At 37.6% G+C, this 25,582-nt stretch overlaps 1 protein-coding gene across 1 annotated transcript; it reads left to right on the top strand.

Annotated features, from left to right (window-relative positions):
* The first annotated feature begins 12,066 nt into the window (after window positions 1-12,066).
* LOC113543744 (terminal nucleotidyltransferase 5A) lies at window positions 12,067-25,373 on the top strand. The gene is made up of 2 exons (XM_034301644.2): window positions 12,067-12,504; window positions 23,612-25,373. Exons 1-2 carry the CDS (start codon window positions 12,346-12,348, stop codon window positions 24,623-24,625), a joined length of 1,173 nt encoding a protein of 390 aa, XP_034157535.1. The 5' UTR covers window positions 12,067-12,345; the 3' UTR covers window positions 24,626-25,373.
* The last annotated feature ends 209 nt before the right edge of the window (window positions 25,374-25,582 follow it).

Here is a 25,582-nt window from a genome sequence, read left to right as displayed (position 1 = left end):
TGTGTTGTGCAGGAATGTTGTACCATGTGGAACTGATTGTATTGCACAGTTGCTCCAAATTAGAGGGCTGCACATCCCAAAGAGGCTTGATTGGGTTGCACTCCAGGGACTGGAGGCCACAGAAGCAATGAAAGCTATTACTAGAACCATCTGGATACATACAGTGATGATCAGGTATCAGGGCCCTAATATGTGCCAGCAAACCATTCCCCACATCATCAAACTGTTAGGACCGGCCTGTCCTGCTGACACCCAACAGGGTTGTTAGTGATACTTCGAGCAGCGTGATGCAAAAGTAACCTGATGTCTTCTGACGAGTACTTTTATGACTTTTTGCTCAGCAATGTTAAATTGAATATGATTTGCGTGGAGCCAACATAGCTAAAAGATCGTTATATAAAGTCAATAAACTCTATCAACCTGGACACTGTCGTCTACTCTATTACCCTTATGTTTTCAGTGTTATTAAAAATAATATTTCAGTAATAATAATAGCAGTTGTTTTAAATGCATCGGTTTAAGGTGTTCAAGACAACTGTGATAAAAGTATATGCAGTTAAATAGCCACGGAATTGAAAGTATTATGATGACAGAAAGCTTCAATTACTTTTTAAGACAGGATAAAAAGTGAAAATATAATGGAATCACACTTTTAGTATCAGTCAAATGTATGAGACAGCATTCATAGATGCTTGACAGATTACTAAATGGTCAAATATTTAAATTGCCTATTTAGTAACTTATTTTCGTCAAACCTTCTTGCTTTTGTGTTTTTCCATACCTGAACAGAATTTTATTTATGGTCCTACGGAGGCTAGTGTATTGCTTTTTCCAAGACAGGGTGGCTGTCTGTCTGGAGTATCTGTCTGAAAAATGTTTTGTTTAGTATGAGTGCATGTGGATTTTGTAAGTGGATAGTTAGTTTTATGGCTGCAAAGAGATTCTGCAATCAAATAACATGCAGCAAAGGCAAGATAATACCTTATACTTCACAAGTTCTGTAACTTATTATGGCCCAAGTTTCTATTTGGTTCCTGCCTCTGTTTTTCCTGTTATAGAGACATAATGCTTGGTTTTCCTGTCATCTCATTTTTCTTCCCGTCCCTTGTAAATATCCAGTGTCAGGAAGCCTTAACAGCATGCTGATGGAAACTGTGATGGTAGACCTGCCCTACATATGTGTGTTTATGTGAATGCGTGTGTGTGTGTGTGTGTGTGTGTGTGTAAAATGGGGGAAGCCATATCCTTGTGCAGTTAAAGAGAGGCAGGAAAAAAGCCTGGGCTTTTCTTCTGGGCTCTCCTTCACACCCTGTGATTAACGTACCTTTGGCTTTCAGAGCTATTTTGTGATAGAATTCCAACAGACTCTTGTGGTGGTATGTCTTGGGGACTGGGAAAGCACGTCTAGGAAAATCTTGGCATCAGCTGTGTCCTCCTGGTCACCTATTGCTCAAATTTTACTATTCTTTGATAACCCTTTACGTAACTGGTATCTTCGGGCTCAGATTATTAGAGAGCTAAAGTTTTCTTCTGCTCAGCATCTGCTCCCTCATAATAATACTCATAAACACTCATAATAAAGAGTTTTTCTATGTGAATCTAGAATTAGTCCTAATATGCTTTACAGACACTCGTAGCACTTTGAAATCCTGGAAGAATTTATTATTATTGTTATTATTATTATTATTATTAATAATAATAATAATAATAATAACAATCTTGCCGCCGCCTTCTTCTTCTTATCTACACAGCTGTGCCTCTAATCTAACAAATCTAATACCAAAATACTGAGTGTCAAGTTTTTATGTATGTATGGAGACAATTTGAGGCTTAAGTTTAGTCATTCGGTGAAGGTAGCCAGGTCTACTTCTTGGAGAAGCCCCAGGAGTTTCCAAGAAGCAAAAAAGTAAAAAAAAGAAATTGCTTTTTGGATCGGAAAGTTCCTAAAGCTTGCATGTAGCATTTGGAGGATGGTGGTACAGAAAATTATATCATACTGTACATATAATAATGATACATGGTTTCATTTGTACTTTTTTTTTCATTTTAATGTCTAATAATGAAGTGTAAACATAGCGTTATTTGGTCGAGAACTTAGTTGAAGTTAACTAATCACTCACAATGAGTTTAAGACACGTGCTTAATCTGAAATGGAACAATCCAACATCCAGTGTCATGTAGCTATGTGTTACGTGTGTTCTTGTGAGGGAGCCCCACCTACCCACCCCTGACATATCACTGTACTTTCTTCTGGGAAACTGCCTCAATGCGCCTCTCCCTACTTGACAAAGTCTGGTGAAGGGAACCAGATCTGAGTTCTCCTCTGAACACTCTTTGTTGATTTGTTTTGGTGTGCTGTAATAATAGGTTTACTCTTTCATGCTATGATGAATGGCATTTTGTGTGTCAGTTGCATCTGTTTATATCCCTTGTGTGGAATTGTTACGTAATATGCTTTTCACTATGGAAACCTGAAAGGACAGCCGAAAGGCTTATAGCTCCTGAGACATGAAAGGTTATCTAGATAAGCAAGATTAAGAGAAGTGAAACACAAATAGTGGGGAAGTTATTAATGCCATGCCCGGAGCTGTGCCTCATGCAGGCTCATTATCTGAGGGAAAAGTGAGCAGTCAGCATGCTGTGGTCTCGAGCAGCGTGGAGGCTTTTACTCCCCTCTTAAGCACCATGAGGCATTAAAAAGTCCTGCACACTCCCAAAATAGGGGTCCTCCAACTAAGGTGTCACTCAAAGCATTTTATCAGGAAAAAGTGTATTGCCAATGTGTCGATATATCCAGCAGAATAGACAAGTAAAATATTTAATACAAATAAATTACAATTAAAATCAAATAAATCAGAGGCTCTGGAAATAGCTTGGGTAGGGGGGCGATGCTATTAATCCACATTACCATTGTTCCAATCTCCAGGTATGCATGTGCGATGGTGTGCATTTCCAGATAGGAATAATGAATGAATAGAGGCTTTGAGACAAAATTATAGGGTTTTAAGTTGGAGAAAGTGGCCCTGCAGGGAACAGACCACCCCTTGATAAACCACAGTTTCCAGTTAGGTTTCAATTAATGTGAGTTATGCTGATTTCAGCTACACTGCACCAAAGCTGTGCATTTCATAATTTCTTCCTCTTCTTCTTCTTCATCTTCTCATTCTGTTTATCTATATATGCATGCAAATAAATCACAGCGGCAAGATTCGACAAAAATGTAACTTTAAATAAAACCTATCAGATATGTCTTTAAAAATCGTAGGATTGACTTCAAAGCTCTGTGGTATGTCAGCGATATGATGCATGCCTCTTACCCTCACTTCAAACACAAGTGCTTGTGATAAATTTATGTGGCTATAAAAGATCATTTTGGGCCAACTGCAACTGTCTAACATCTGTGCTTAATTTTTGGCGTAGTGCGTAACAGGCAGCATGTGGCCTTTGTTCTCTCTGAAGCCAGTGGGGCTGCCAGGTATGGATCGTAAGGTACGAATCCCAGCTGAAGCACTGCTGAAATCTGTAGTGCAAAAATATTGTGCATGTTTCAGCACTTCTATATTAATATGTACAGTACTGTGCAAAAGTCTTAGGCACCCTGTTTCTTTAGTACAAACTTTGGTATAGATTTGTATTTTATGACTTCTACATTATTGATTCAGTACAAAAACATTTTAGAATTCCAAACATTAGTTTTCCAGCACAAAATTAAATGTTACAGAAAAATGTTTGTATGTCAGTAAAGAAAGCAGCAGATTCCATAAGAGACACTTTTCAGACAAAAAAACATAATGAACGCTGCTGGGTTTCACTGCAAAAATAAGAAGCGAGTCGACAGTCAAAGTCTCCAGAAGAACTGTGGCTGCTTCTGCAAGATGCTCAGTAACACTTACAGCTCATTTCCTTATAAAACTGCACAAATTGTATCTGAGACTACTATTATTTTTAAAAGCGAAGGATCGTCACACCAAATATTGACTTTGTTTCATTTATTACTGTTTACTGCTCTTTATAGTATTTTTTAAAATGTAGAAACATTTAATTTCACCATTTTTGAAGGCATCTTTGCTCTACAGCATTTCTTTGCATGTGCCTAAGACTTTTGCACAGTACTGTGTGTATATATATATATATATATATATATATATATATATATATATATATATATATATATATATATATATATATATATATTTCATTTATTCCTAACTTCATACTATGCAGCAAACCAGCAGTAACCAGCTTTAGGGTCTTGACTTTTGGCTGTGAAGTTTGGGAAGATTAAAATAACTAATAATTAAAATAATCATTATTTTTTTTACAATCATGTAAGCTCTAAAACCACTGTCAGAATCTGTAGCGTCTTGGGTTTCTCTTTCTTTTCATCACAGAGGTAGAACTACATAGGGGACTACGTTTGCCAGCACCTTCGGTTGTGCCTTCATCAGTGGATGTTTCTTGGCTGGTCCTCAACACTTCCAGTCTTTTTGAATCTGTTAGTAAGTTTGGCAACAATGTTGTGTGTGATGTTCTTGCCATGTTTCCTGTTAAAGTCCATCGCAACCTTGTGACAGCTTCCCGATCCAACGTTGAGAATGACTTCAATACGTTCTTCTTTTGTCAAAGGCATTCTTAAAGGATATCTGAAAATATATCTATAATATAAACTAAGTATGAAAAATTTTGGAAGACATTTTGCTAAAAAGTGTTAATTTCCCCTATGTATGGAGACTTTTGGGACACCTTGTATTACCACACATACATTTACTACACTAAAATAGAATATATAAATGCTAAAAATTCGAACTAGATGCAGATTTATTCACGCTCAGACACAAAACGCTGAGTGAACAGGATAGAAGTCACTTGAGTATTTGTGATTGGGGTGAAGTGGAGGCTGATTTAAGCAGATGATCTAATTCTTATCGGTACTTTGTCAATAACGTATCCATCAGAGATGACGTTTATGTCATTTTTTGTAAGCGTCAAATCATATAAGCTCATATAAGGCTGTAATATTTCATGTCAGCAATTTATGTGGAATATGTTTTCATTTCATCTTTTCATCACAAACAGGCGTAATGCCACAGAGGAGGGAAGATTTGGGCACAGCATCAGCGGAGCAGTGCAGCTGGACTACGGTGAAAATGGAAATCTTTAATTATAGAAAATAGTGTATAATCTTTATTTGATGGTAAACTGCACCGTATTAAAAGGGTGGTGTCTTGTAATTTCATGTAATAAGTCGCCGTCCTCTTATGTCTTTTTTTTTTTTTTACTGTGGAGAATTATAGGCTATGAAACCAGGCAGTATTAATCAGTGGACTGCTGATCAGTTCTGTCTGTTCTATTTTTGTCACCTGCCTCGTTGGCAAGGAAAACAAGGCAGAAAAGTTCGCAACATACATGAAAGTTTCGATGGATATCTGTCAAACACAACTTTTTTACTGACACAGCAAAAACAGGCTGCTGTAGGAAGTAACGTTGTTACCTAAAACACCTAAAGCATTGCTAAATGGACATTTAAAAGAAACAAACTGCTATTTTTAATGTTATTATCGTATTGCTTACATGATGTGAATAAAGTCCCATCCTGGGTGTATTCCCATCTCAGGCCCAGTGTTCCCAGGACAGACTCCGGATCCATCCCAAACCTGACCAGGAAGAACAGTTACTGAAGATGAATGAATGAAAGAATGAATGTCTGAATGAATGGATGATACACATAACGACAATCAGAACATGGTGTATGTTATGTCTCCTTTGGCTTTCAGAAAAAAAACGATGTACTTGAATAATTCGCATAAACTTTATTGTAGTTGCTGCTTCACAGCTCCAGAGTCTTTATATATGTCTTTATTATTTTCTCCTCTTGTACCTCCCCTGTGCGTGTGTGTGTGTGTGTGTGTGTGTGTGTGTGTGTGTGTGAATGTGTGCCCTGCAATGGCCTGCATTCCCACTGTGACCCTGACCAGGATAAAGTGATTAGCCTACTGATGATTAATGAATGCATTGTAGTTATTGGTGGCATTTTATGAGATAATCGCTAAGGGGCATTTGGATCAAATGGATACATTCTTTCTTGTTGTATATTGTTCTGTTGTCTCCCACATACTATTTTAAGGCAATCTGAGATGAAACAATATTCAGACCTGACAGTTTGTCAGGAATGAACTTAAAATAAGCATTCAGAAGGCAGCCTGGATTACCAAACACAGCCTAAAGTGAGGAAATCCTCAAAGTCACTCAGGACATACCATATTTTAAAGAACTTTGACAGGTTCTCTTCCCCCCAAGGGTCAATCATCTAGTAATGGAGCATGAGCTTTTAGGAGTCACAGTGGAAGAGATGTGAGTAATAATAATTGCATGTTTTGTATTCAGTGATGAGCACAGGTACCATTCTGTGAGACAATCAGAGAAAAGGTCAAATTTTGCATTTTCCGTATTCATTGTTATGCATTTATGGTATTATTCTTGCCAGTTACCTGTCAGCTACCAAATACATTGCTTTATTTAACAATTAATTTCCTTACTGCATTTGTATTATGAGAAGTTGCTGTTTCCAGTTGGATAGGTACCTCATCGAGTCATTATCAGGTTACTTCCATTTATATACAGTATACAGCATTGTTGAATCCTCGATTCCTGAAGGCGTTGATTAATTTTCTATAACTGCACAGCTCTGACAGTAGTCTTTCTAGTACATTATCATTTCTATAATATCAATTTATTCGCAGGGACTTGCATGCAGGACGTGCCACATAATGTAAGACTAATAATAAATGGGTTTAAAAAAATGTTGTTACTTAACAAAGGAAAAAAATATAATTGTTGATATGGTGAAGCTTTCTGTACGTAGATGTTCATTTAATATTTATAGAAGAAGTCTTGGGTGTCCACGCTATGTAAAGGTCAGTAAATTTTTGCTGTAATGACAGTGTGCACTCGGGCTGGAATGGACTCTACAAGTCTGTGCAAAACCTGATGATCCATTATAGATCAAATCCATCGGAGTGTCGTCTGAACACCTGCTTCAATAGAAGAGATTAGGAAAGATGAAGAAAATCTGACCTTTTGTACAAAGCAGTTAACATGGTCAATATCACACATTTGCTTACATTTAAATAGGAACCTAGAAATAGTGATATTCAAGATATTGGACATTTACTTTCTTTGTTTTAAATATTTCAAATTTCTAAAACCGTTTATTTCCAATTTTAAATGAAAAAAAAAAATCCCAGATTTTCAATGTGGTCTCAGACTTTTGGACTTGACTGTACACATACACACTGTAGGATTAAATATAAAATGATATTATCTTGATCTACTGCTCTCCTATGACCAAGGATGGAAATAGGCGCATTCGAAGGTTAAATGCGTGTTTTAACTATATGACTTAATTTAATTATCTGACTGCAATATTCAATTAAAGATCTCAGACCAATTTATAATAATTGTTAACTTAATTATCTGACTCCAATTAATAGGTTAGTGCTGGAAGTGTAATCTCAGCATTCAATTCTACATTTAATTTAAACAGCTTTTTACCAGAATGTGACATTATCATGTCAGAGTTTTATCTATACAGTATTTATTAAGTAATTGTTCTGTTAGATCAGACAAGGTTTGACAAGCAAAGGCCTTTCCTATTTACTTGTCAGAGGTCTGTTTTAAATGTGTCTAACATACCATTACTTTAATCACCATTATTCATTAATCTTTGAACATTCATGTAACACACTATCTTTCTATAAGAACTGCTGGGTACTTTAAAGATAACGAAGTAACAAAGGTTTACTAACTAACCTGTAAAAAGAAAACAGGTGACAGATAAAATGTGAAAACTTACAGAACCTGTGAAATGAATGGACCCGTGTCTGCCAGCACAGGATGCAGATGTTAACAGCTTTGGAGAGAGAGAGAGAGAGAGAGAGAGAGAGAGAGAGAGATCAGATCTAAGATACTCCCTTGAGTCTAGATGGCACAGACTCTCCCCCAAGATCTTCCCCTAGATCCTTTATCTCACACCCTACTTATAACCCATGCGCCGCTTTGAAGCATATGCTTACATATAGCGACTAGTGCATCAAACGGGACACATCCTTTTATAAGATTTTACAACAAGATGAGATTGTGGCCTGACCTAATCACCCAGGTTTCTAGTTTGGCCTGTAAGCACAAGACCCCCTGAGCTGAAGATGTGATAAGAACCATCAGTTGACTGGAGAGTGACCTTTTGAGCAGCCCAGATGCCTTTGGTATGTGTGATGTCACACACAGCAGAAGATAAAACCAGCAGAATATAAGCATATCCTGTAAGTGTTACTTCTTGAACCCGTATGATGCTGTTGAATTCACCATGTTGTTCACCATGTAATATGGATTAAATTGATATCGAACATGCCCTAGTGAATACTTTGGTTAAACCCAAAGTAGATTACCAGATTTAACCCACGTGGTCTCTCTGACCCATTTTCATCTGACCAGTCCATTGTCAACTTACTGCCACAATTTATATACATTTACACATATACATATACATATACATGCACAACATGAGTGCACAGTAGTTATGAAAACTCAAAACAATCACTCAGAACAGGAAAAAAGTAACCAACAGATGTCCAATACAAGTCAAAACCTGATGAACCTAGGTCTCTGGTGATGATTCCAGGACTTTTCCAGGAATTAAACATGTTAAGAATTCCTGTTCAATCCCCAAGAGGACTACCTGTCCTGACATGGTTTGTGTAAAGCAGTTTGGAAAAAAATGTGATTGTGTCCAGCTTGTGTGACTTTTGCTTGAGGTGAAATATCTAATGAACTTTTCAGTCCAACATTTAAATGGCTAGAGGCATTTTGGTCTGCTGCCTGTATGTTGTGAACCTTCCATGAGGTCTGTGTGGAGTTCTGAGTGTTCTCCTGGTGTCCTTATGAATTTCGTCTGTGTTCCCCTAAAACATGCTGGTAGGTGTACTGGCTACAGTAAATTGCCCCTAGGTATGAAGAAGCGTGTAAATGTGTGTGTGCATGGTGCCCTGCAGTAGACTGGAGTCCCACACAGCATGTATTATTGCATCATGCCCAGTGTTCTTGTTCAGGCTCCAGATCCACAGCAACATTGGCTAGTATAAACAGGATGAATGAATGAATGAATTCTAGGTAAAAGGCTTAAGAAAGGTTCTATAATGAGGATTGTAAAAGAGGTGAACAATATAGGTTCTTATGCTGGTCAAGTTTCAAAATCAGCTATTAAATGCCAGCTCTGTAACAACAGACTGGAAGAGTTGTAAGAAAGATGCCCTACAAAATGCAATAACCGACAAATTGCAGTGTCTATGATTGGAATCATGTGTTATGGTCAGATGACCAAAATCTGATACCCACAGTAAAGTACGATTGGTGGATCATTGTTTTGTGGCTGGTGATCCAGGAGCTCTTGTGAAGATGGATGGTGTCTTGGATTCTGCTAACACCAGGATATTTCATCTGTAAAACCTGGTTCTGTCAGGAGGTTACGACTTGATAATAAACAAGATAATGACCACAAACATACCCGAAGAGGGCATGAGAGTCTGCACGCACAAACCTCAAAATGTAACTTGACTATCTATATCACATGTTTCTGTACAATATATACAGTATTTGACCTCTACATCTAAAATTCATAGCTCCAACCAACAACATTCGCTCCAGTCACAATAAAAAACCATTAAGAAGCTTTTAAAAGATTTCGGTAGCCCTTAAATAAATCCTTCAATTATAACCTGAATAAGATAATTGAAAAGCTATAAGCATTATTTGCCCACTCAGGCTCTGATTTATGAAAGGGTTGCATGTGTTAAAACACATGTAAATAAATTCATTTAATAACCACAGTGTGATTTATGACGTCTGAAAGTCATTTTGAATATGATTGTGCGCACAGATTTACATGACAGTTATTAAACGAATAAAACCCTTTCTGCCATTTCAAAGCAAAATAAAACCATTATTTCCTTACAGTTTGTTGAAATTATATTTCAGTTAAAGCAGGCTTATGAAAATCTTGTTATGAACATTGCACTTATTTTATCTACACTCAACTGTACAAATAAATTAGATTCCTCAGAGTCTATTCTACATTTATTACCATGTTATACACAAGCGTGCAAAATGTCCTCCCTTATAAAAGAGGGTTTAGTGAGCTAGGTGGAGAGTGAAACCGCTATGCCATTCTTATACAGTGAAAAATAACTTTTTGGAAGCAGAGGTGGAAAGCACATCATGTGCAGTGGCAAATCCTGGCAGTGTTACAAGAGACCAAAGAATATTGTGCAAATAAATACTCAGTGTCTCATGCCTACCGAGTTTTACTGGCTATAATAACATTACTTTGACATGTTTCCTTATGCAAACCAGGTTTCGTCCAAAATGCCAAGGAAAGCAAAAGTCAAGTAACCAGAAGCGGCTGTTTTTGCGTCTCATCTCCTCTGCTTTTCTTGAATGAGGGCAAACACCTATTAAAGAGGAATAAATAGGCCGGCTTTGGCTCATTCCCCATTTACTGTCTGTTGTTTCTGGTGTATGTGTGTTGCTTTTGGAAAGATTTGATACCTTTTCTATATTCATGTGCCTTTTTCCATTAAAGACTCTCCTTTTGACTTTACGCTGTGAAACTGTAACCCCTCGATCAAGAATCTGACCTTGCTCATGCTCAGTAAGAGTCAGTAAGAAGCATTTCCTCCCTTAGGCCAGGATTGCTATTAGCATTGTGACGCAGGTCATGTAACATTACATGACCAGGACAGCTACAGTTGCCAGGGGAACAGGGAGTGTTACTCCACCCCATATACATTCAGCCTCTTATCATCATCTCTCAAAAGAATGCCTTCTCACATATCAGACGATCAGTGCCAGGTTTCTCTCTCTCTCTGTTTGAAAAGCTTCTCTCATACTTCCCTTATAGAAAAAAAAAATGTTTTACTGACATTCACATGGAAGTGGTGTGTGGTGTAATTTCCCCACATGCATTTTCATATAATTAATTTTTTTAACAGCACATGAAAAAAAAGTCATTTTATATGCATTTTTAAATGAAAATCGTTTCTGTAAGGGCTCTGTTGTAAGCCTGCTGTACCTGTAGCTTATACATGAGATTGTAATTGTAAATCATACACTATATGGCCAAAAGTATGTGGACACCTGACCATCACACCCATATGTCCGTATTGAAAATCCCATTCCAGATTTAATCCCCTTTCCTGTTATAATAAGCTCCACTCTTCTGGGAAGCTTTCCACTAGATTTTGGAGCGTGGCTGTGGGGATTTGTGTTCATTCAGCTTCAAGAGCATTAGTGAGATCAGACGCTGATGTTGGTGAGGAGGTCTGGGGTGCAGTCGGTGTTCCAGTTCATCCCAAAGGTGTTCAGTGGGGTTGAGGTCAGGGCTCTGTGCAGGACACTCGAGTTCTTCCACTCCAACCTTCACACACCATGTCTTCATGGAGCTCGCTTTGTGCACAGGGGCATCGTCATGCTGGAACAGGTTTGGGCCTCGTAGTTCCAGTGAAGGGAAACTGTAATACTACAGCACACAGAGACATTCTATACAATTGTGTGCTTCAAACTTTGTGGTAACAGTTTGGGGAAGAACCACATATGGGTGTGATGATCAGGTGTCCACAAACATTTGGCCATTTAGTGTATTTTCTAAAACCATATATACAAAACCTCAAACATACAACATTACTTACCTACCTCCACTCTCTCTCTCTCTCTCTCTCAGTTTTTTTTTTTTTTTAAAGTTGCAGTTTTTAAATAAATAAATAAATAAATAAATAAATAAATAAAGTTAAAATGCCAAATGACCCCACAAGATCAAAACTGTTAAATATTCCTATCTTTGTGGATACTTTTGGTCCACACACACACACACACACACACACACACACACACACACACACGCAGCGCGCGTGCACACACACTTTATAAACAGCCACAGGAACCAATCAGTGCAGCTCTCTGTGTGGCGTCAGTAAAGTGGGCGTGGCCACGACGGCTAGGTGTGTAATTATTGAGAAAGCTCCGGTCTGTTCCTCTGGGCTGAGCAGACTAATCCCCTGCTCGTTTAAATCCGCCTGTGCGCTCCATCGAGAGAAGTTGTCTGGAGTAAACATCTGAGACAGGACGAGTGCAGAACCTGCTCTCTGTGTGCTGGCCACTGATCCTGACCTGCTTTAACTATGACAGCAGATTGTCAGCTGCTTCAGTAGACGCGCTCAGGCTTTAGGGAACCGCACGCTGACGATACAGACCCGTGACTGTGTATTGTTTCTTTCTTATCCCGGGATAAACTTCGCCATGACAGCGCGCGAGGACGCTCAGGAGCAGAGTCGGCGCTTCTGCGTCTTGTCGTGGGAGCAGGTGCAGCGTTTAGACTCCATCCTCGGGGAAAGTGTTCCCATCCACGGCCGCGGCAACTTCCCAACCCTGTCCATTTCCCCCCGCCAGATCGTGCAGGTAAAGCACACACACATGTACACACACACACACACACATATACACACACACACATATATTATATACACAGACATATACACACACACATATATTATATACACAGACATATACACACACATACAGATTATATATGTACACACACACACACATATATTATATATACACACACACACACACACATATTATATACACACATATACACACACATGCATATTATATATGCACACACACATACGCACACACACACATTATATATGTACACACACACATATACACACATATATTATATACACAGACATATACACACACATACAGATTATATATGTACACACACACATATACACACACATATTATATACACACACATACACACATGCATATTATATATGTACTCTCACATACACACACATATTATATACACACATATACACACACATGCATATTATATATGCACACACACATATACACACATACATATTATATATGTGGACACACACATATATTACATACATACGTAATATATACATATACACACACATATACACACATGCTTGATTCTGGACTGCATGCTTTTACACTACACTTTATTTTGCACACTTCAAACTTCTGAAATATCTACTGTTCAGTAAGTTACACTCTTAGCACTCATGAAGCTGGAGATTTTCCTTCACTCAACATTAAATCACTGTATACATTTAATCTAGATATCTAAATTACTGTATACGTTTAATCTAGATATCTAAATTACTGTATACATTTAATCTAGATATCTAAATTACTGTATACATTTAATCTAGATATCTAAATTACTGTATACATTTAATCTAGGTATCTAAATTACTGTATACATTTAATCTAGATATCTAAATTACTGTATACATTTAATCTAGATATCTAAATTACTGTATACATTTAATCTAGATATCTAAATTACTGTATACGTTTAATCTAGATATCTAAATTACTGTATACGTTTAATCTAGATATCTAAATTACTGTATACATTTAATCTAGATATCTAAATTACTGTATACGTTTAATCTAGATATCTAAATTACTGTATACATTTAATCTAGGTATCTAAATTACTGTATACGTTTAATCTAGGTATCTAAATTACTGTATACATTTAATCTAGGTATCTGACAGTTATGACATTATGCTGGTCCCCACAAAGGAGACTTGCTTTATTTAACAGTTTTATTAAACAAATAAAACAGCAAAAAGCTGCAGCTTTATTTAAAAAAACAATTAAAGGAGGCTTTTGGTTCCTGAGGTTAAGGTTAGGATTAGATTTAGGCACAGGCATAGCAGTAATTAGTGTGTGAGTGTGTGTGTGTGTGTGTGTGTGTGTGTGTGCATGTGTTATTGCTGCTATTTTTGTAAGGATCAAATACTACCACAGTTTAAGCAAAACAAGTATATGGGGATACTAAAATACGAAGCTGATCTTGCACACAAACCCATTTCATCTGATGTTGGAAAACATTATTTTCACACGTAGGACAAAATATGCATTCAGCAAAATGGATCATTTAAACTCCATATTGCAGTTTGGACAACTCCGACACCGTTTTGGCACTGACGCTCATAGACGCTGCTGTGGACAGGATCGTTCAGATCTTTAAAATTTAAAAAAGAAAAAGGCATCTGATTCCTTTATAACAAAATAAAATACAATAAGACAGAGAAATCCTGTCTTTCATAGCCTTTTGATTAAAAAAAAGGATTAAGCTATATAGTTCTTGGGCACATTTCAGCAGTTATAAAGTGTTTTTGCCCAATCCCTTTCTTCCTTAATAGATTTACCACCTGTGATTCCCAGGGTGCGACTCCAGAAGCTACTGTTTGCCTTCTGTCTCATAAACAGAACACGTTTATTCAATAGACCCAAGGTTTCTTCAGAGCTGAAACTTCCACTTGGGATGTTTAGATACTCACGTAGTGCCCTTTCTCATTTCCCCTGTGAGGCAAATTTGAGGTATAATTATATTTTTACTTACAGGTTTCCCTTTGCCAACTACTTTGAACTGACAAGTTGAATACCAAAATGATTGAGGTCTTTTTTTTCTGAGTGTAGTAATACGCTGAGGTCCCTTTTAGGGCTTTCCGTTGTGTGAACAATACAGAGTAAATCATTCTTTAAATATTTCAATGCACAAGAAAGCCCTTATGTGGAATAGTTTATAAAAGAAACAAACATTCCTCTTCACATGGATCTTTTTCTTTTTGACAGCTCAAATACAAGAAAGCCTAATTTCCATGATTAACACATTAAGCCAAAAAAATAAATAAATAAAATAAAAATTGAAGCCTATGGGCTTAAAAGGTTTGAAAAATATCCCTGACTATACAAACAAGACAGGTTGCATGCACTAGCATCTGCATTAACCATTAGTGGATATTCTCAATGAGGCTTTTCCTTCCTTTCTCTTCAGTTTATGGAAACCTGCACATGGAACATGGATCAGTTCCATTAAGAAGGAAAGGGGGAATTTCCAACGTACCCTGCTTTCAGTAGCTTAATTTGAGAGTTCCAGTACACAAAAGACATTTTTGCTGACAGTCATCACTGACAATTTTAATCTAGATTGAGTTTTATAGACCCTTATAGGCCCTTTTTTAAATTCATCTCTGATCCCTGCACTTGGACCACGTTACACATATTACAAACATGTTATAGCTGCTGAAGAATGGGGACACTTCTTATGTGTTGGGCAAGTTATTGCAAAGTTTCAGTGGAAAATGCATCATGTTTTATACAGACTGGCAAGAAGTACTCCTCCCCTTCAGATGCTCTGTGTCCTAACCAGGGATGGAAAATAACAAATTACATGTACCCTTGTTACAGCACTTGAGTACACTGTAATGGTAATTTTTTTGAGTATGATTAAATCACAGTACCATTACATATAATTGAGTTTCCTATATATATAGGACTGAGTTTCCTATCTATCTATCTATCTATCTATCTATCTATCTAGCTATCTATCTATATATAAACTTTATAAATATAAAGAATATAAATGTATGTACTATATAAAAATTATAAATATTTATAACTTGTATATATTTATAACTTTGCTACATTTCTTCTTGAGCACAGTTACAGAGTGATATTAATTCTTTTTAAGCACAAAAGACTGTAGGCCAATCAAAAGACAGTGTGTATGTGCAAATTTTACAAAATTCAATTTTCAAGACCCAATTAAAATAAAGCACGTTCCTGCCAAACGTCTACACTTACACATACATCAAGTACTTAGCACCAGAATGTCTGTGAAAGGGGAGACAAATGAGCATCCCTGGCCCAATGTATCATATATCTTCAGTGTTAAATACTTAAAAACAGCATGATAATGATCTGCAAATTATGTGAGCTAAATCCCATGGAGATATCATTTCACAGCTCAACATCCAACCTGCAGAAACATGTACAGGTAAGCCATTAATTAGCTGAGTGAGCTAGACTAGCTAGCCAGATGTTTTTATGCTTTACAATATGAAAGCTCTGTATTAACCCTAAGATGTCACTTTGATGTTCGGTAGTGATTGCCTCGTGTGTTAAATATGTCTAAAATGCTGCTTCAGGCTATAGGAACCCCACCAGTATTTGGAAAAAAAGAAAAACAGAACAGAATAGAAAATTTTCATATTAACTTATTAGTAAAGTAGCAGTACTTTTACACTTCAGTATGTTTTGTACTCTTTCCACCACTTGTCCTAACATGAACACACACACACACACACAAAATTCCTCTACAGACTTTCCTCTACAGCAGCTTTTCATTGCAGTGCACAAATGTTTGTCTTGCTACACTTCTGAAGACCTTTCGTTGAAAAAATTATTAATGCCGCTAATTAATGCTATGCCTAAAGCTAAAACTGACCTGAAGCTAAACCTCAGTAAATGTAGTAAAAGTAAACCTTTCGGATCTTTCAGTTTTTGAAATAAAAGCTTGAAGTTTTGTAAAAACTCTAACTTGTTGGGACCAGCTAACTGTCCCATCAATGTCAACATTGATGTCATATCTTCCTATCCTTGTTACCATGTGGTCTGTGTTTCCCCGAGGCCAATCATTTTCAGTATGTGGAATTGACTCCAAAGCTTTTGGATTGACTCTTAGTTTTCAATGCCTGGAATTGTGGAATCAACTCTTTTTGGGACGAACTCCGAGCACCTTTAACGTGAACCAAAAGCAGTATGACGACTTGATGACTTCACATAACATATATTAAAATATATGTTGTGTATGCTAAGAAACTTCAACAAGATACCAGTGGAATGGTTGATGAAAACGGTTGATGGAAACTGGGCTTGAATGCTAGATAGCCAGGACTCCATTTAAAGACTTATGTGAAGGATGAAGTAGCTGTAGTGTGTCTAGGAGATGGGGCCATTTTGAAGTAGAGATCTGGAAGTGTGATCCTAAAGTCTTGGAGAAGGCTTGAGGGGATCATATTAAAGACCTTCTTGAGTAAAGGCATGGCATTAGGCTCGTAAAGTGTGGTGTCTTTATTGACTGTGAAAGTTCAATCAATTATCAGTATATTAAAACCAATCTGTCTGGCCTTTCAAACCCCAAAAAGACAGCAAGGTTGATAAGGTATGGCTTCCATAGGTTGAAGGATTGGTTTTGCAGTTTTAGTAGTGACAAAACCTGATTTCTACGAAAGATCTGTGTTTTCAGTGACACTGGGAAGCAAATGGGGCTCATGAAATTATGTTGAGAAGGAAGGGGAGTAGCCACGGCCACAGGAAGAAGAAGTGGGACTTTACAGTGCTTCTCTAACTGTAGACAGAGCCTTAACCCCTACCTAGCAAGCCTGAGGTGACAGGGGCAAGGACAAACTGCCTTGGATGTAGAAGAAACTTTGGGAGGAACAGAGGCTTAGCAGGGGGAGCCCATTCTCCTCTACCTGGCACTGTCTGAACAATTAGATTACTGGAGTAAGTGTGTAGCAAGGATAAAATTCTAGTTGTGCTTGGGATCACTACAACTTTACCTGCTGGTATGGACCCTTTGAGTGCAGAGCAAGATTGATCAAGCTGGGTGATCAATTAATGAAGATTCGGGAGCTTGATACTACTGGTGGGCTTCTGTATAGACACCTGTTTGGAGTAGCATCCACGTGGGATCATGAGCCTGTTAACTTGAGGGTAGCTGTAGTGGGATCTATATGCTTGACTTCTTTCTAATGTAGGATCTGTAAGAGCGAGTGGCAGTAGCTCATAGTGCAAGGGGCAAAAGAGGAGGTGGAATGACAAGTTGTGACATTGGGGTGAACAAGGGAGGGAGTTGGGATGAATAGAGGAAGGTGGTTGGGATGAATGTGGGAGGGAGTTGAGATAAGTTAAGAGGGTCAGGATGAATGAGGACTTCAGGAGGAGAGAAATCTGACACCGGAATTCACCTCTTTCAAAGGTGGCTGTGGCCATGCCATTGCATCAACACCATCGCACAGTGGGTGTATCACTGAAGTGAGGTCATCTTGCTGATATGTCCTGACAGATGCCTAGTGTTGTTTACCTTTTAAGAAGTTGAGGTAAAGTGAAAATCTTGTTTTTTTTTAACTTTATGCAGTGGTTGAGTTTGAAATGGAGGGAGACGAGTACTGCAATGAGGATGCACTGGAGTTGCCACATATTGAGAGCATGGCTGCTTGACGTAGTGTGCAGAGTTAGGAAGAGTGGTACTTGTTTCAGGTTCAATGGCATATCATGAGGCATCTCCAGTCAGCAAGTGGTGAAGGCTGGAAAGTATGTTAAATATTATGTGCAAACTGAGGTGAGGTGTCACAAAGCTCCGTCATGCAGAAACTTCACTAAAGGAGAAAGAGAGAGATAGGAATTTATATGAAGTTAACTAGGAAGAGTCAGACATGTATGACTAAATGTAGAATTAAAGCTGATTTATTCTTGCTGTTAACTATATGCACACATACGCAAGATGGCTGCCACGCTTATTCATTAGTAACATCAAAAATGCTAAAATATGTGAAACTCTGTAAAATATGTATTGTAAAATTTGTATCTCATAAGAAGTCACTCACTGTCAATCTGTGGGGTTGCCTTGAGTTACCATGGTAAGTATGGCAGCTTCCTAACAAGGGAAAGATAGGAACACTGATATACTAGAAAATTTCACTATAGAGATGACCTGTGGTTTCCTTGTTCAAGGATTAAGCCTTTTATTGGAAATTGTGTCACTGTCCATTGCGAGCAGCCACAAGACACAACATAATGCAATGGGTGGACACTAGCTGGGAAGTGGTTCCAATTCTTTTAATTAAAGGGTCATGGAGAAAGAGAGGAAAAAAGAAGTGGAAAAAAGATAAAGAAAGAGTGGGATACTAGACAGGCTCTTTGTGCTTGCAGGCGAACTCAGCCAGCATGGCATATGTGAAACAAAAGGCCTACAGAATCATCAGAAGACTTTTAGAGCTTGTCTACATGAAGTACAGTAGATCCTGAGTTCTTTTTTATGATCAGGATTAGGCATAACTGTGAGAAATTGTTATATTGAAAAGATCATATGGAAAATGAGTTTCAAGACACATTCTTTTCAAGAAAGTCTGACATTGTCACTACTCTGATATTGTATTATGCCTATAAAGAAACTTAAATATGCATTTGACTTGTATAGGCAAGACATGCGAGGTAGCAAGCTCAGTGTTACTTAGCATGGCTACAGTTAAATCAAAAGTCCTTTCATGCTCTCAACTTGCGAAAATGACAGATAACATGAAATTTGTGTGTATTTTTTTTTGGTAACCCTGCAGAGGTCTCTTCAGTCCAGTCTAAGTCTCTCCAGTAAAAAACTGCTTAATCATCTGGCCATGACTATACGCTGGAATGCTTCGATAATTATGAAAACGTTCTACTGAGAGTTCAACAGTTTAACTTTAAGGATATGCCTAACTGACTTTTCTGTGTAATGATACCCATGACAATAATTGTTTCTTTGTGCCATGGAAAATTAATCATCAAGTTTTTATACAGTCTAATTTAAAAATGAGCATGAAAAAATATTGGCGTTCAAAACACATGAGGTTAAACAACAAAAACGCCATAATCTCAAATAATGAATTAACGGTTTAGCAACATGTGCACTGTGCCTCTGAGTTGCTGTTTGACATGTATAGTAGTGGCGGTCTCTAGTTGGTGAGGGTGTTTGAGGGTATGCTTAAGCATAGGAAGCTCATTTTTGTGCCAATACAAGTGTGTTTTGTGGTAGAATAGCGCAGTGGTAATGTGGATGTTGTAGGATATCAGTAACCTGGGTTCAATCCTCGGCTCGTATATGAGCATGGAGTTTGATTTCTTCTGAATACTTGCTGTGCGTTTCATTTATTTTGCTGTCAGTTGTTGTTGTTTAATGTCCTGTGTGAATGTTACACTGTGTCCTGGAGGAACCGCATTTTGTTCCTCACTCAACACACTGTGGTGAGAAAGAATGACAAAGCTCCCTTTGAGCTTTGAACTTGGAGTTTGATGCTTAGCATCATTATGTGGCGAGTTTGGCTACGCGCAAAGCAATTTTTTTGTTCTTTGTTATTTCACAAATGATTTCTTTGGGGTGACTTTCATTTTTAATAAAGCTTTTACAGTTTAAAGCTTTTAAAAGCGTCTTTTGGTTGAGTATGAACTTCTGTTTTAACAATTGTTTAAATTCACACCAGCCGAGACACACGGCAAGAATGCGCACTCATTCGTTTTTATGTGTTCTTTACATTACATAACTTCACCGAAACATAAGCTGCATAGAAATCCATCTAAATCCGTAATAAAATTACAACATAATATTTCTGTATAAAAATAACAGTTATTCACATAAAAGTCACTGATATCAATGCTATTAGAATACCAAGAGCATTATTTCTCATTTAGTTGAATACTTTCACTTTTTCTTGCGCATGATGCTTATTCAAAACGCTCTCAAAGGTAGTTCTCAGCATCATCGAAATATCCAATAGCTACGTTCACCTACGTATATAAAACTGTAAAAATGTGAAATTGTTTTTTTTTTAAATGTTTTTTGTTTTATTTTATTTTATATATTTATTTTTTGTTGATAAAGATGGCATGAAGTAGATTATCTAATTAAAGCTCTTGGAAACGGGGCTTTAATTGTCTTGACATTTGTATTAAAAAAACAGAAGTGGAAGAGATTGGGATCTAATTTTTAACTGATTAAACAACGTGTTTGCTTGTAATGTGATCAGACATCATTAATATGCCATGTAGTAACCCATGAGCCTTCGTTTCCATTAATAAAAACATAAAGTTTAACATTTGGCATATTTGGAATCAAACCATGCTCTTTTAACTGCAAGTGTAAACTGCAGAATATTGTTTGGATCCTGTATTTTATAGTGTTTTTAGTTTATATGAGACTTCCTGACAAAGGGGAAACACTGAGCACTTGTGGACTCTGCATCATTGTTTATATTTCTTTAATCTAACACAGTATCATCTGTCCTGTTGGTTCGTGTGAAAATCTTATAGCTTGTTTTTGTGCATGTGTTATTATCATGAAAATAGACTGAGTGTTCAGTTACAAGTGTTAATAGTTGCTTGGGGCAAAGTTTTTTTTTTTTTTGGTAATAAAAATAATACTACACTTGATATTGGTATCAAAATTGCATGACAGACTGATGTATTAATCACAAGATCTGTACTTTAATCTACAGGGTGTCCCAAAAGTGTCCATACCATAGGGGAAATTTTTAGCAAAATGTCTTCTAAAATTTTTCATACTTATATATGTATGTATGTATGTATGTATATAATATACATATATACATATGTGTGTGTGTGTGTGTGTGTGTGTATTTCAGATAGCCTTTAAGAATGCCTTTGACAAAAGAAGAACGTATTGAAATCATTCTCATGGCTGGAATGAGAAGCTGTCACAAGGTTGTGATGGACATGCAATTACATGCATAACACCAGATGTGTTAACACAAGTTCATCATGAGTGAGAAAGAGAAAGAAGAAGTGTGTTCAGAAAGAAATGGCAATCATATAGAGGATGTTTTGTAAATAAATTTACATTTTACTAAAAAATGTCAGTTTCCCCTCTGTATGGAGATTTTTGGGACACTCTGTATACTTTAATCTGTACTTTAATTGTTAAAAACTGTAGAGTGTGTTACATTACACCAGAGGTGTAAATTCCTTACTCAAATAAAAAGTACTCATCTAGACAAATACAACTTCAAAGCCCTTAGACCGTATAAATTTTTACATTTACATTAACGTGTGAAAGGAAAAAGTAGAAATCACATTTTCCACACAGTTTTCACCCCGAATGTTACACTGATCTTCACCAAGGAAAGTTGGCAGACATTAACTAAAACTTAGTAACAAAAGCTAAATGTATTCTTTAATATATTACTCATATAATATAATAACAACTGTAATATAGTCATTTTCACATGCAAAATATAGATAACAACATAGATAGTTAAATGTCTTAGATAGTTAAATAGGTAAAATTTGATTCAAAGCAGAATTCTTGAACATGAAGCCCTTTTTTTTTGCTTTTTTATTTGGTGTGTGTGTGTGTGTGTGTGTGTGTGTGTGTGTGTGTGTGTCACAATTGACGTACATCCAATCACACATTAAATGTAGAAATGTACAAATATCATATCATTCCCCCACCTGGTGTTGTCACATCCATTAGAGATTAAATTTATTAGATGATGATTTTCCAAAATATTACAGATGTCATAAAGTATCTGTTATGACATGTAGTGAGTAAAAAGCTGAGATTTATCTAGCGAAATCTAGTAAGCAAATTGAAAGAATAACTCAAGCGAGAGCGAGAAAAAGCTGCCAGGAGCTTTTAAACCAAGTCAAGCAGCGACTTGTCATACCTTGAGGATAATCTGCATGCTTTCAGAGAACTGAACCCCTTCACGTGTAAAGGATATGACTTATAGGGCTAAATCTCTCAGCTGTGTCAAATCAGGGAGGTATGTTTGTCCCTGAGAACAGTGTGTGTGGAAGGGAAAGTGAATATTTTGCTGCCTAACTGTGTACGTCTAGCATAGAAGACTGGAAAATGACTCAGTTTTCCACCACTCTGACTAATTATCTAGACTGCTGAAGAAGTCAGTGGTAAGGTCTTCACTGGACTTGTGCATTACGGATATGCTTACTTATAAATAATACATTTAATGGTGTTCAAAGTGGTCACGTATGGAAAACTTGGGCTGCATTTACATTGTAAAACCAATTCTGACTTTTTTATGCTGAATTCTGACACAGAGTTTTATTATTGCATACGTGTAAACAGCTTGATTAAACTTTTTCACAAGTGAGGTTCTAAATCTGATATTTGGTCATTTGACTTGCATATAAGTTTTCTTATATGTTTCTGAAGTTAATGTCATTGTTATGTGACGATAGGCTAGGCCAAAATTTAGGCCAAATATGTACGTGGATATTTCTTGGGCCATTGCAGAGCAAGAACATGTCGGTCCAGGCTTCACTGCCAACTTAAAGGCAAAATCCAAAGAAGCTAAAGAGCTCTTTGTGAGCTAGCTACATGGCCTAGCCAACTCCTGTAATAAAACCCTTGTTGTGAGTTAAAACCCATTTCCATGGGTATTGCATGCAAATGTCTGCTGAGCATTCGTATAAATATTCCTTATAATGGTGTATGACCAACTGATTTTTTCAAGATTCTCACTCCTGTGCTCATTGGCAGGTAGAATTCTGAATTCTGACCAAGATCAAGAGTGCAGTAGGACCAAAATATAGCTCATGTCCTGAGATAATTATGGACTTAGATTGCACAGTATAGTCCCGATATTGTATTTTGGATTGTTTCTAGCTAGAAATCACTAGATCGCTTGTGTGATCACTACGATGTTGACGTGACCGGTAACTGCTGTGCTGTGATGATCCACCATGGACAGGATAAAGACAAATGCATGAAAACGAATGGGATGCCCTCAGTATTTGTATACGTCAAAAGTGTATGTATTTATATGATAGTTGTCCTGATGAAATCACATTTGCATCTAGAATAAGTGTTCTTATTTCTTTCTGCGTTTCTTTCTGTTTCTGTTCCTTTTGTCTTCCTGTTTGCTGTAGGTGGTAAGGGCCAGACTGGAGGATCGAAGTGTGGCAGTCCGTGATGTGAAGCTTAATGGATCAGCTGCAAGCTACGTGCTTTACAAGGACACAGGCTTAGGCTACAAGGACCTGGATCTGATCTTTGGCCTGAGTTTGTGTGATGACAGGACGTTTGATGTGGTAAAGGAAGTGGTGCTGGCCAGCCTGCTGGACTTCCTTCCAGCTGGAGTGAACCGCGAGCGTCTCAGCGCCCTTGCCCTCAAGGAGGCGTATGTGCAGAAGCTGGTTAAAGTGCGCACTGACACAGACTGCTGGAGCCTCATCTCTCTGTCCAACAATACAGGCAAGAATGTGGAGCTGAAGTTTGTTGACACACTACGACGCCAGTTTGAGTTCAGCGTCGACTCGTTTCAGATCGGTCTTGACTCGCTGCTGCTGTTTGACCGCTGCTCTGAGGCGCCCATGTCTGAGAGCTTTCACCCAACTGTGCTTGGTGAGAGCATGTACGGTGATTTCGAGGAAGCTCTGGAACACCTGCGCTCCAAGACTATTGCTACACACAGTCCCGAGGAGATCCGTGGTGGCGGTTTGCTGAAATACTGCCACCTGCTGGTGCGTGGCTTCCGGCCAGCGTCGGAGGAGCACATGAAAACGCTCCAGCGCTACATGTGCTCGCGCTTCTTCATTGACTTCCCAGACGTGGGTGAGCAACGCCGAAAACTTGAGGCGTACCTTCAGAACCACTTTGCTGGCATGGAACACAAACGCTACGAGTGCCTGGTGACTTTGCGGAATGTTGTTGATGAAAGCACCGTATGCCTAATGGGTCACGAGCGGCGACAGACCCTGGCACTCATCTCGGCACTGGCGCTGCGCACGCTCACCGAACAGAATGCCATCCCTGCGCTCCCTAACGTCACCTGCTACTACCAGCCAGCACCGTATGTGCATGACGGGAACTTTAGCAATTACTACGTGGCTCATGTACACTCTCCTGCAAACACCTACCGGACATGGCTACCCTGCAGCTGAGTCACAAGAAGAGGAAGATGGCTATGATGAAAAAGATGGCTTCAAAATGCATTCCAGTTCTGAGCTGTTTTTAAGAGTGTATGCCTTTCCATACTCATCAGTCTTTGTCGAAGAGAGAAGAAGAAAAAAAGGGGAATAATATTTGTGATTATATCTTTCCTTTTACCTAATTCTTTGCATACTGTCACCCACCTCCACCAAAATAATGAAGACTGCTGTAACCGTAAAACTGGTTTGAGCCATTCTGTGTTGTTTTTAACCATACAAGTTGAGATTTTATGAAAACACGTGCAGAAGAACAAGGGAACTGAAAGAAAAAAAAATTCCGATACAGTTCTTTACATTAATTTTTCAAATGTAATCCATTTTGTGGATTTACAGTAAATGTATATAGTTTTTTTATGTATGTATATACAATAAATGTTTATAACTTAAAAAAGTCCCAATCATTCTGCAGAAGAAAAAAAATCTGACAAGATTTTCCAAGAGTGCAGAAGGCTAATGTTCAGGTCTGACTGTGGTTTTCAAACTTCCTTCTTATTTGAGCTTGTGACAACCAAAGATTTCATTTTTAAGCTCCCTGTATTGAATTGTTATATCTGTGATTCAAAGTGCCTGAAACTGACTACAAAACACAAACGTATGTAACAGTTTCATTCTTCGGGATTTTGTAAATTGTATTTTTATTTTCAGCATCAGGGCATTTTCTTATTAAATCAAATAAAAAACAGAATTTAAATGTGGAGTATTTTTAGTGTATTTTTATTGTTGTATTTATTTTGTATACATGCACGTTTAGGTGCGATTTTTTGAAGAATTGTATTCGTCCATCCATCCCTCCCTTTCTCTTCATCTCTGTCTATCTGATTTGAGATGTATATATATATATATATATATATATATATATATATACACACACACACACATACACATACAGAGTACTGTGCAAAAGTCTTA

Source organism: Pangasianodon hypophthalmus, chromosome 29 (assembly GCF_027358585.1).
Source record: "Pangasianodon hypophthalmus isolate fPanHyp1 chromosome 29, fPanHyp1.pri, whole genome shotgun sequence".
NCBI lineage: Eukaryota > Metazoa > Chordata > Actinopteri > Siluriformes > Pangasiidae > Pangasianodon > Pangasianodon hypophthalmus.
Note: the sequence above shows the minus strand (reverse complement) of the source record. Positions and strands in the feature narration are given on the sequence as shown.

Excerpts from the sequence above, each read along its gene's own strand:
- LOC113543744 (XM_034301644.2), top strand. The coding sequence starts at position 12,346 with ATGACAGCGCGCGAGGACGCTCAGGAGCAGAGTCGGCGCTTCTGCGTC. Across the intron at positions 12,505-23,611 it reads CCCCCCGCCAGATCGTGCAG|GTGGTAAGGGCCAGACTGGA; the intron begins GTAAAGCACACA and ends TGTTTGCTGTAG.